We start from the raw sequence: 12,750 nt of genomic DNA on the forward strand, positions 1-12,750 counted from the left end.
ATCCTGGCCCAGATGTAACAAAACAGGCCCAAACCATGATACTACCAGCACCATGTTTCACAGATGGGATAAGGTTCTTATACTGGAATGCAGTGTTTTCCTTTCTCCAAACATAACGCTTCTCATTTAAACCAAAAAGTTCTGTTTTGGTCTCATCCATCCACAAAACATTTTTCCAATAGCCTTCTGGCTTATCCATGTGATCTTTAGCAAACTGCAGATGAGCAGCAATGTTCTTTTTGGAGAGCAGTGGTTTTCTCCTTGCAGCCCTGCCATGCACACCATTGTTGTTCAGTGTTCTCCTGATGGTGGACTCATGAACATTAACATTAGCCAATGTGAGAGAGGCCTTCAGTTGCTTAGAAGTTACCCTGGGGTCCTTTGTGACCTGGCCGACTATTACACGTTTTGCTCTTGGAGTGATCTTTGTTGGTTGACCACTCCTGGGGAGGGTAACAATGGTCTTAAATTTCTTCCATTTGTACACAATTTCTCTGACTGTGGATTGATGGAGTCCAAACTCTTTAGAGATGGTTTTGTAACCTTTTCCAGCCTGATGAGCATCAACAATGCTTTTTCTGAGCTCCTCAGAAATCTCCTTTGTTCGTGCCATGATCCACTTCTACAAACATGTGTTGTGAAGATCAGACTTTGATAGATCCCTGTTCTTTAAATAAAACAGGGTGTCCACTCACACCTGATTGTCATCCCATTGATTGAAAACACCTGACTCTAATTTCACCTTCAAATGAACTGCTAATCTTAGAGGTTCACATACTTTTGCCACTGACAGATATGTAATATTGGATCATTTTCCTCAATAAATAAATGACCAAGTATAATATTTTTGTCTCATTTGTTTAACTGGGTTCTCTTTATCTACTTTTATGACTTGTGTGAAAATCTGATTATGTTTTAGGTCATATTTATACAGAAATATAGAAAATTCTAAAGGGTTCACAAACTTTCAAGCACCACTGTACTAAATCTCGTCTCGTCTTCTTCCGCTTTATCCGGGACCGCATCGCGAAGGCAGCAGTCTAAGCATGGAAGCCCAAACTTCCCTTTCCCCAGACACCTCGGCCAGCTCCTCGGGAAGAACACCGAGGCGTTCCCAGGCCAGCCGAGAGACATAGTCCCTCCAGCGTGTCCTGGGTCTTCCCTGGGGCCTCCTCCTGGGGGGACATGCCTGGAACACCTCCCCAGGGAGGCGTCCGGGAGGCATCCAAAAAAGATGCCCGAGCCACCTCAGCTGATTCCTCTCGATATAGAGGAGCAGCGGCTCTACTCCGAGCTCCTCCCGAGTGACTGTGCTTCTCACCCTATCTCTAAGGGAGCACCCAGCCACCCTGCGAAGGAAACTCATTTCGGCCGCTTGTATCCGCGATCTTGTTCTTTCAGTCATTACCCAAAGCTCATGACCATAGGTGAGAGTCGGAATGTAGATTGACCGCTAAATTGAGAGCTTCGCCTTTTGGCTCAGCTCCTTCTTCACCATGACGGACCTGTAAAGCGACCGCATCACTGCGGAGGCTGCACCAATCCGCCTGTCGATCTCACGCTCCATCCTTTCCTCACTCGTGAACAAGATCCCGAGATACTTAAACTCCTCCACTTGAGGCAGGACTTCTCCACCAACCTGAAGAGGGCAAGCCACCCTTTTCCGGTCGAGAACCATGGCCTCGGACTTGGAGGTGCTGATTCTCATCCCAGCCACTTCACACTCGACTGCAAACCGCCCCAGTGCATGCTGGAGGTCCTGGTTTGAAGAAGCCAACAGGACAACATCATCCGCAAAAAGCAGAGATGAAATCCTGTGGTTCCCAAACAGGATTCCTTCCGGCCCCTGGCTGCACCTAGAAATTCTGTCCATAAAAATTATGAACAGAACCGGTGACAAAGGGCAGCCCTGCCGGAGTCCAACATGCACTGGGAACAGGTCTGACTTACTGCTGGCAATGCGAACCAGACTCTTGCTCCGTTCGTACAGGGACCGGACAGCCCTTAGCAAAGCACTGTACTAAATGAATGTTAATATTCAATTCGTCTCTTTGTGCTTAGTGCATACTATTGTATTAATCCCTGACCAAATATCATCTAAATGCCAAGACAACTGATGACTCTTAAAATAAATAAAGTATTAATTGCTTATCAGACTTGTTAGAAATGCTATCTTCCCTCCATTCACAAACCGGTGCTTGACCATGCGCCACTTCCATATACAGAAGTTAAACCACATCTTCAGGGCAATGACACAGGATGCTCACAGGCTCCCTTTCAGTATGCTCACTTAGTGTACTTCACTTTTTCAGTAGAGTCATGCCATTTGCAGAAGCACTCTCATGCCATGACTGTGGTGGTGTTATGGATCAGGAGTGGGCAGAAGGATGAATAATGGGATTTGGTGAAGGACTGTGTGGAGTGGTGCACACATGCAGCCCTACATAAGTAAGAAGGGGGATGCTGGTGGATTTTAGCAGGATCAAGCCCCTTCTGCCTTCTGGCACTACTGATCAAGAGCCCACTGAAATGGTGAGGATGGAACAGCACCTTAGTGTGCACTTAGACAGCCGACTTAACAGTGCTACCAACGTGATTGCTTTTGGGTAGCTCTCAGGAAAACTCTGTTAATTTAAAAAAAATATGACGACAGTAAGATGATGTCATGGTGGTACAGTGTAAAGTTTGCATGTTCTCTTTGTATTTGCGTGGGTTTCCTCTGGGTGCTACAGTTTCTGTCCACAATCCAACAGACGTGGACAGCAACAAAGTACGTTTACTTGAGTACTGTACTTAAGTATACTTTCTGAGTACCTGTACTTTTACTTGAGTATTTTTTTTTGACAACTTATGACTTTAACTTCACTACATTTGAAAGACAAATATCGCACTTTTTACTCCACTACATTTCTATCAAGGTCCTTGTTACTATGAATCAGCTTTGAAAGTGGATGTTTTTTTCCTTTTCTTTTCTAAAACATGATTGTTTTTTTCACAGGTGACACTGAGACAGATGATCAGTAATCACTAGGGTCACGTCACGTCCATAGACTGTATAAAATCAAGTTCAATGATTTCTCAGCAGCATTATTTAACATGATCAGTTGATGGCAGAATGGAAGGAGGCGGTTCTTCTGGAGAATGCACGCACTCGGCTTTACCTAGAACCCATGTTTCAGTTTTCTGAAAGGATTAAAGATTCGTTTTGTTTTAAATGTTTGCTTTATTTGCTGAAAACGAACCACATCAAGGCCTACAAAAACTCGCTGTCCAACCTGTGGAAGCATATTGAGGTATTCTTTCTTCTTTCTTTGATTCATCCATTGTCTTGCAACATTGGTGATGCCATGACAAAATGTGTTCTCCAGTGTACTCTGTTGTTCATCACTCTCACCAGTTCAACATCGTTCAGACAGGTTTCTTCCTTGATAAGTTGCCTCAAGGTACTACGAGGGCGACCAATCCTACGTTTACATTCTGGCTGCCACAACAAGAGCTTTCCAGCAGGTTCATTGCTACACATCACATGACCAGCCAGTGCTAGGCGTCGTCGTTGGATCACTTCGCTAATGCGTGGAAGAGAACCATACAGTTGGGCGTTCATCTTGTTCATTCATGTTCATCATGTTTTGGAGGTATATCAATGTTTTATTCTAAGAGAACGCTTGCACTGAAGTTGTCTGTGCTTTTAGGGCTAGTGATAATGTTGCAATATCTACAGTATGCAGTCTGGTTAGTCAAATGACTTTCTATGGATTTGCCCACCAAGTTGCCGTAGCCTTGTCCATGGCTAACGTTAACACAGTGCTAGTTAACTTGGACACTGTTAGTTAGCATGTAAAAACGGAGTTATGCTAACATGAATAACGTTAACTTATCTGAAGTCCTTTCAGAAATGTTTTAGCATAATCTTGCCAAATAAACAGAATGTAGAAATCTTTCTTTTCTAGTAATGTTAGCTACCCAATATGATTTTGAGTTTGAAAAGAGTTTGCTAGCATAAACCACCATGATTCCACAGACAGATTCATATGTGAATGAATACATACACTTACGCATGTGTGCACCCACACACGAGACCTGTGAGATGGACAGTATTGTACTAGTCAGTCGCAACAAATTGCTGGAATTTTTTGTTTTGATGTCAGATGATGGTCTTGCATTTTTTTTTTGTGTCTTGCTTAAAGCAGTATTGCTGTTACACAGTTATTTAGCTCAAGGTGTGGATCTGGGTTTTAAGCAGGTTGGACTGTCATTTTTATTTTCTGAGCAAGCTGCATTTACAGCTATTTCAGTGTCTTAATGATACACATACATGTGTGCACACGCTGCCAGAGCTTGTCAGAACACTACCATGCTGCTTTGTGGGGGTGGGGAGGAGTGTTACAATTAAAAAAAAAAAGACAATGGCTCTTTTTCGGTTCAGTTGTGTTTCATTTTGTATCATTCTACCAGGCGTTTATTCTACAGGTTCTACAAGCTGGTCAGTAAATCCAGTCGGTTGTCTCAGAGGCATTAGGTTTTGTAAGCATTGTGGCAATAATACATATATAAAACAAATATAATACAACAATGCATTGACAGAAAATGTACTTTTAATACTTAAGTATTTTTAAAAGCAAGTACTTCAGTAGGGCGACATAGTGGTTAGCACTGTTGCCTCACAGTAAGAAGGTCCGGGTTTGAGCCCAGCGGCTGGAGAGGGCCTTTCTGTGTGGAGTTTGCATGTTCTCCCCATGTCTGTGTGGGTTTCCTCCGGGTGCTCCGGTTTCCCCCACAGTCCAAAGACATGCAGGTTAGGTTAACTGGTGACTCTAAATTGACCGTAGGTGTGAATGGTTGTTTGTCTCTGTGTCAGCCCTGCGATTACCTGGTGACTTGTCAAGGGTGTACCCCGCCTCTCACCCATAGTCAGTTGGGATGGGCTCCAGCTTGCCTGCAACCCTGTAGAACAGGATAAGTGGCTACAGATAATGGATGGAAGTACTTCAGTACTTTAACTTGAGTAAAAATTTGACTGTCCAACTTTCACTTGTATTGAAGTAATTTGACCAGTGGGATCTGTACTTTGACTTAAGTAATGAACTTGGGTGCTTTGTCCACCTCTGCAATCCAAAGACATGAAGATTAGGTCAGCTGGCTACTCTAAATTGCCCATAGCTGTGGATGTGAGTGTGGATGGCTCAGTGTTGTATAGTAACGAAGTAAAAATACTTCACTACTGTACTTAAGTACATTTTGGGAGATTTTGTACTTTACTTGAGTTTTCAAATTTTTGAGAACTTTCACTTTTACTTCACTATATTTTTTTAACTTAATTGCATAGTTTTACATTTTCAAAGAGCTGTTTAGTTACTCGTTACAAAAAAAGAAAGGGAAAAAAACGTGTTTTAACCCCACTGACTGCAACGAAGTCAGGACGTGCCTGGGCTTGTTCACCACTTGTGCATGACAACCAATAGGCTACACCTACCTGTTGGCTTCACGCAGTAAGCAGAAAGCTAGCTTCGCAATCAACAGCCCTGATGGAAGAGGAGACGGAGACAGCAGCTACTTCGGCTACAAATGAAGAGGAACCTGATGATGGGCACCCCTGGCCATATTTGAACACAATGTTCCCTTACGTTGATGTGAAGGATTCGTCCTATCGAATGAAGTGCCTCTTATGCCTTCCAAAAAACGTGGAAATTCTATCTTATAGAAACTCCCTGTCCAATCTAAAGAAACACATCGAGGTTTTCTCAGGTTTTTCAGTTTTCTCCAAATTACTTTTTTCTTTTGATTATTATGACAGCAATTGCATGTATGCACCTCCATAGTTTATAAAGTGCAATAACAGTAGCAGCTTTTTTTATGTTTTTTTTTCTTAATGGTGTGATGTATGCCTAATTTTCAGTACTTTCTCTTAGTTTAAAAAACAAAGGAAAAAATGAGAAAAAAAGTGTCAAAACTATGGTCTCCATCTTCAGATGCCAGATAGGCAGCTTCATTTTTCTCCCAATTTATTTTTTTCTTGTTGTGTGTGCACCTCTATTTTCAGCAGTGTAATTGCTTGTCATGAACCATTGGTGACAAATTACCTTCAGTTTACCAAAATATTAAAAATATTACAAATTCAGATTGCCTTTGCTTGTTTACTTTTACGTGTACTTTTAATTACATTACTTGAGTACATTTATTTTTGCATTACTTGTCATACTTAAGTGCAAGAAATGTCAGATACTTTAAGACTTTAACTCAAGTAACATTTCAGTCAGTGACTTTGACTTTTACCAAAGTCATTTTTTGGAAGGGTACCAATACTTTTACTTGAGTGTGATTTCCCAGTACTTTATACAACACTGGGATGGCTGTTTGTGTCTCTGTGTTAGCCCCGTGATAGACTGGAGACCCATCCAGGGCTTTACCCCTGCCTCTCGTCCCATGTCAGCTGGAATTGGCTCCAGCTTCCTAGCGTTCCACACTGCAGCTCTGAATAGTGGCATTTGATACTATTCTTCGTGTGCAACCATGTGACAAAATAGTGTGACGTATGCATCCGCCGCCATGTTGGATGACGTACAAATCCAGAATGCCTTCTCGTGCGAACAATAACTGATGCATCTCTCTGACTTTCTTGAAATATTATGATTCTCTGGAGTCCTCTGCCAAGTCAAGATTCAGAGAAAAATTTGAAATTTGTGGCTTTGACTCATATATGTCAAAGCCGTCCGATTATACAGAGGATTTAGCCTCATCACCACTGATTGAATACCCTGATATTGTGAACTATCTTGTTCTACAAAAAAAAAAAAATTTGCATAAGTAAACTGAAGTTACTGGCTTACTGGAATGGCATGGCGAATCTCTCACCTGGCAAAGTTGACCCACATGGTTCTCCTTGTGTATCCAAACTCGCTAAGGTTTGCGCTGCTTCTAATCTGGCTTTCTTGGCAGATCTTTCATTTATCCTGTTGCATCCTGATCTTATCACGTCCTAATTTGTGTTGGTGCCCAATCTGGATTTGTTTTATCGCGTAGGTTTGCCGGTGCTCCTGCAAGGTGAGAAGCAGAGCGTTTGTGCTAAAGCTCAAAAGTTCAAATTAATCAGCAAAAACACAGCTTTAATTAACAATGAATTCTTACCAAATATAAAGTGGTCACCACACACATGGGTGTAATTAGCTTTTTCCTCAGTTAAGTCCTTACTGTGTATGTTTTTGAACCACAGTGTATGCATGGCTCTCTCTGGACAGCTCTTCATCTGTCTTGTCGCCGTTTTTAATTATTTTGGGAATTCTGAAGAACCGTTTCTCTTTGTTACGAGTAGCATTATTACCGCAATTATATCCTGCACACAAAAGAGGCACGGTCTTTCTTCAAAGGCAATTAAATCAAAAGAAAATCACGAAGCATTGCAGCAGCTCAAAAATGAAACGCCGCTATCTTGGTGGTGGTGGTTGTTATCATCCAACATGGCCGACTTCCGGTTTGGAAAATAAGTGACATGTCACATGCACACAAAGAATTTGATTCTTTGCCTTCCTAAAACTGAATGGTGTTTTCTCCTCTGTATGTTTTTTACCTGACTTGTGCAGGCCAACAACCTCATGTCTCTTTTGTGTTGAAGGCTTATTGGTTTTTATGGTTTTCTTGTTGGAAATGGTTGACAAATGGTATTTTATCAAATGGAATGGGTAATTTATGGCAAAGCCAGAAACCTATGTAGTTTTCCCAGCCACTTTTAATGACATTCAGTGATTAAGTCTCATGCTTGCTTTTGTATTTGTCCACTTTTCTTCTGATGCGCTTAATACAGCCCTTAAACATGACAACACACCTCTACTCCTTTATTTTATCCTCCTCTAGATCAAGAGCACTCATACGCTCAGGTTCATAAAACCACACATGACCAAACTTGATCCAGTTCTCTCTTTTTCTATTAGACACAAAATATCCCTGTAATCCCCTCCATGTAGAGGCATTCTGAATAGAAACAGCTCACCTGTATAGTGTGAAGCTGAAATCCTGACTCCTTGTGTAGCCTTACACACACGAGCTACAAAGATTTTATTTATTTATTTATTCAGACTATGACATGGAGCCAGATTCCTGCAAGCTAAGAATGCAGCCTGGAGCCCCTTCTGAGCCCAAACTTGCTTGTCCACTCTTTGCTCATGCATTGTTCAAAAGCTCACACCATCATCAAACCCCCATCTGCTGAGGTAAATATTAGCTCACGCATGTTTGATGGCAATTTAATGTAGCCATTAATAATCTAACGCAATCAATATGCTCTTACTCCTAGCCCCAAGGATGAATGAGCTCCAGCTCCCCTGCTGTCACGCTGTATAATTTCCTCATTCCTGTTGATGGTGGTGAACGGCTATAGTAATGGACCACCTGATTAGTGATTAACATGTTTACAGGGTGAAATAGTTACAGGCGGCACAACACGCAGCCTGGTTCCTTTGAGGCAAATTGCTCCGTGGCTGATGTCTCTCTTTTTTTAGCAAACAATTTGCTTTGTATGCAGCTGGGACACTCGCTTGGGTATAGAGAAGGAAATAATGCATAAAACAAATATGTGCTTTAAGTTGAATGAAAGATGAAAACATTGGTATTGTGCATCTCATTAGATGAAGCTAATGGCTCCCATGACTTGACTCAAGGACTAGATCTCTTCCCATTTGAGGCAGGAAGATCATCTCAGCTTTGAAAATTATTTAAAATTATTTTATTATTTGGGGTGGCACGGTGGTGTAGTGGTTAGCACTGTCGCTTCACAGCAAGAAGGTTCTGGGTTCGAGCCCAGTGGCTGACGATGGCCTTTCTGTGTGGAGTTTGCATGTTCTCCCAGTGTCTGTGGGTTTCCTCCAGGTGCTCCGGTTTCCCCCACAGTCCAAAGACATGCAGGTTAGGTTAACATGGGGCAGCCTTGGGCTGACGTTGGGTTGAAGTACCCTTGAGCAAAGCACCTAACCCCCAACAGCTCCCCGGGGTGCTGTAGCATAGCTGCCCACTGCTCTGGGTATGTGTGTGTGCTCATTGCTCGCATGTGTGTGTTCACTGCTTCAGATGGCTTAAATGCAGAGGAGGAATTTCACTGTGGGCTTAAGTCTGTGCTTAAAGGGAAACTGAAGGCAATTTTTTTTATCATCAAAATTCTATTTATCTCATTTTATTAAATATAGGAACACATTTTTGATAGCTATTTTGTCACTGCTATAGCAAGTTATGAGTGTCTGTAATATATCAGTCCTACAATGTCAAAGCAATGGCCGTGAACAAGATTCGTTGAGACCTGTGCGAGACATTGTAGGACGGAAGTAAAACGTACAGCGGAAATCAAAATGACCAACCCTGTGTCCGAAATCGCTCACTCATTCACTACTCCCTACTCCCTATATAGGGAATTACCATATAGAGGACTATATAGTGAGCTCATTGGTAAAATGAAAAAACGCTTTCGGACACTACTCCATCACGCTGGTATTTATATCATTACTGTCGCACAATTAAAACGTGCCAGATCAGTCGGCTGGTGGGTTTTCAAAATAATAAATACATGCATGTATTTTTGTGATAAATCCACAAAGCGTATTTCCCACATTAATAAATACAAAGTACTTTGTGTCTGCTGCATCTTTCAGTTCTTTTAAATCAAGGCTGAATACTTTCTTCTTTGCCGCTGCCTTTTATTACATCAAATTTGAAACTTTTAATTTGATTTCTTTCAGCGCGACCGCAATGCATGATGGGATATATTTCTTTAGTTAGTGACCATCGGTGGTACACTACTTGTTGTGACGCATTAGATATTTTGAGTGCACTATATAGGGTGTAAATAATCTGCACTAAGGTTTCGGACAGCACTACAAAATGGCGTCCCCACTATATAGTGCCCTATATAGTGAGTAGGGAGCGATTTCGGATACAGGACAACATCTGCCAACGTTGTCAAAAGACGTGCGTGCCCTCTTTCAAATGCTGATGTTTTGTTTGTCTTGATAGCAATCAGGAAAGTTTGAAAAAAAGTAGGCCGTCATTGTCATTTAAATTCGTTTTTGTGCAATATTTCGTTTGGAAAACAGTTTTCAAAATGGCGGCACTGACACCTGGCTGACACTTCACGTTTCGAAGTCCCGCACAAGTCTCGTGAAGATCGCGCGGATAAGCGACGCCTGCCGTGGACCAAACAAACTAAATTCAACACGGCTAAAAACCGAACAGGCCGATAAGTATAATATTTAATTGCAATTAGTTGCCAATATGAGTCACAATATAAGGTTACTAAAACTGAAAACGTAATTGAATAACACGTTAATTAAGAAATAAAGCAAGTTTAAAAATGACTTCAGTTCTCCTTTAAGTGTATGTGTGACAAATAAAGGTTTCTTGGCTTCTTCTTAATGGAAGACAATTATGTTTGTCCTGTTTACCGTGGTCGATTTGAACTCATATTCATCCATGTGATATGAATTTTTCTGCAGCTTATCATGTACTGTGGTCTTCCTTTCAGACAATTACAGCAGAGGAAGTTTTGAGATGTAAACCAGAGATATCACAGATACATCATTTAGCCAGAGCATGTACCAATGTGTATTTCATAGACATTATCAAGACATACAAGATTTTCATTGAAATTACTTGAATTTTAGGCATTATTGATTTACCAACAATCTTCACTCAAGCTAAACTAACAAACTACTACAAATCATGTGTATAAGCATTCTTGATAAATTAGTCTTGTGTTACTAGAAATTTCTTCACATGTATTCTGCTACAGATGATGGTCTCATGATGGATCTTATTTACACTTGCCCAGGAAGCGCTGGATACTGAAAGGTGAAAGGTCATAGGAAGGATTCTGGCCCATGCTCAGCTCACATAGCACCTTCCCTACGATTGGACCAAACTTAAAACCGTGGCCTATGGAGATACAAATCAGATTTTTGTACAGGTGACACACAGCACTCTGTAGAGGAGAATATACAGTCCTTTATGTATAGCGTAAGAGGTGCTCCAGAAAAAATAAAATACCCATGGGGACAATTCTCTACAGTATGTTAAATAAAGGAGAATGTCTTGCATGCATATCAATTCTTAGACGCTGATGTATAAAGGGTGGCACGGTCACTGGTTTGAGCCTAACACCCGGTGAAGACCTTTCTGTGTGGAGTTTGCATGTTCTCCCCGTGTCTGCGTGGGTTTCCCCCAAAGACATGCAGTTAGGTTAACATGGGGTGGCCTTGGGCTGAGGTTGAGCTGAAGTGCCCTTGAGCAAGGCACCTAAACCTCAACTGCTCCCTGGGCGCTGCCCACTGCTCTGGGTATGTGTGTGCACATGCGTGTGTTCACTGCTTCAGATGGGTTAAATGCAGAGGACAAATTTCATTGTGCTTGAGTGTGCATGTGACAAATAAAAGCTGCTTCTTCTTCTTGATTAAATTAGAGCTACAATATGTAAGATGTTCTGAAATGTACTGCTTTCAGAGTGAGGCTTTTTTAAGTACTGATGGCTGAGTGGCCTAGTTTCTGACCAACAGACCTGCGCGATTGTGTGATGGTAATGTGAAGGGTAGCCATGGCAACTGTGAAGTCCTTGCTCCAGTGTAGCAGCTTTTATGTTAAGTGCATAGTGGACAATAGAAGGTTGTTTCCCCAAAACAATCTCAGAATTGGAGTCAAATCATTGCACGCTTTGAGATTTTCGGTCAGCAACACACACACACACACACACCCAGAGCAGTGTTTAGGAGAAGCAGAGAGCCCGAATGCAGTTATTACAGCACTAAATAGAGAAAAAAAGAGCAGTAGAAGGTTAATAACAGGGCTTTCTCAGTTCCAGTCACAGGCCTAATGTTGAATTGAGGGCGAAGAATAAGTGCCATAAATCATTAATGGAGTGTGTGGTCTACAATGCTCTCCAACACACCTCCCTTCAACCGCTCCTCTATATGAGAACAATACAGCACAAAATGAATAGCTTTCCCCAATATATCCCAATAGAAGCTTTATGGCACTTTTTTCCTGAAGCCTTTAAAATGAAACTATACTAGCAGAGTTCTTTCGGTCGATGGTCTGAGCGGAAATTAATTAGCCTCGTAATTAGTTAAAGGATGAGACAATAGGAGCAGATGGATTGAATGCCAGGAGAGCCCTTTGGTCCCAAAGAGGCAGCTATGGAAGCATGCAGCCACCCAGCAAGCCACAAGCATCTTTAATTAGAGGATAAAAGGCATGTGCACTGGGGGGATCCATTCACCGTCCTTCACTGCTGCCCCAGCTCAGTCCCTCATTAAAAACTAAGCCTCTGTGTGTGTGTGTTGTGACACTCAGAAGACATGGGAGTAAGAGATGTATGGTTTATTACTACTGACCTGAGAAACCAGCTCCAATCACAATGTTGCTGTAAGATGGGTGGCGGTCCAGGATAAAATGGTTGTCAGGTGTGACCTAAGCGAACAGGCAAATAGAGAGAATGTCATAATAGCACTCTTCACAGAGAAATATTACATGACATTACATTAATGGCATTTAGCAGACATGCTTATCCAGAGCAACGTACCACATACCTAGCACAGCCTGGGGAGCAGTTGGGGGTTAGGTGCTATGCTCAAGGGCACTTCAGCCATTCCTGCTGGTCCAGGGAATTGAACCAGCGACCTTTTGGTCCCAAAGCTGCTTCTCTAACCATTAGACCACAGCTTCCCCCATTAAATATTCACTAAATACTCCACTGACTGCTTTTAATGAACAACACGCAAG

The 12,750-nt window shown here is 41.9% G+C and overlaps 2 protein-coding genes across 2 annotated transcripts in view; one reads left to right on the forward strand and one right to left on the reverse strand.

Moving 5' to 3' along the window:
• The first annotated feature begins 3,342 nt into the window (after positions 1-3,342).
• Positions 3,343-12,750, forward strand: part of sez6b (seizure related 6 homolog b) — a 565,878-nt gene continuing 556,470 nt past the window's right edge. Inside the window, exon 1 of the mRNA XM_060943954.1 lies at positions 3,343-3,635. Coding sequence (XP_060799937.1) covers positions 3,616-3,635 — 20 coding nt within the window. The 5' untranslated portion in view covers positions 3,343-3,615. The remainder of the gene's footprint in view (positions 3,636-12,750) is intronic.
• pipox (pipecolic acid oxidase) overlaps positions 10,558-12,750 on the reverse strand; it is a 37,323-nt gene continuing 35,130 nt past the window's right edge. The window contains exons 7-8 of the mRNA XM_060943955.1: positions 12,363-12,438; positions 10,558-10,911 (exon numbers count right to left, since the gene is read on the reverse strand). Of these exons, the coding sequence (XP_060799938.1) occupies positions 10,790-10,911; positions 12,363-12,438 (198 nt within the window). The 3' untranslated portion in view covers positions 10,558-10,789. The remainder of the gene's footprint in view (positions 10,912-12,362; positions 12,439-12,750) is intronic.

This window comes from Neoarius graeffei, chromosome 17 (genome assembly GCF_027579695.1).
Source record: "Neoarius graeffei isolate fNeoGra1 chromosome 17, fNeoGra1.pri, whole genome shotgun sequence".
Classification (NCBI taxonomy): domain Eukaryota; kingdom Metazoa; phylum Chordata; class Actinopteri; order Siluriformes; family Ariidae; genus Neoarius; species Neoarius graeffei.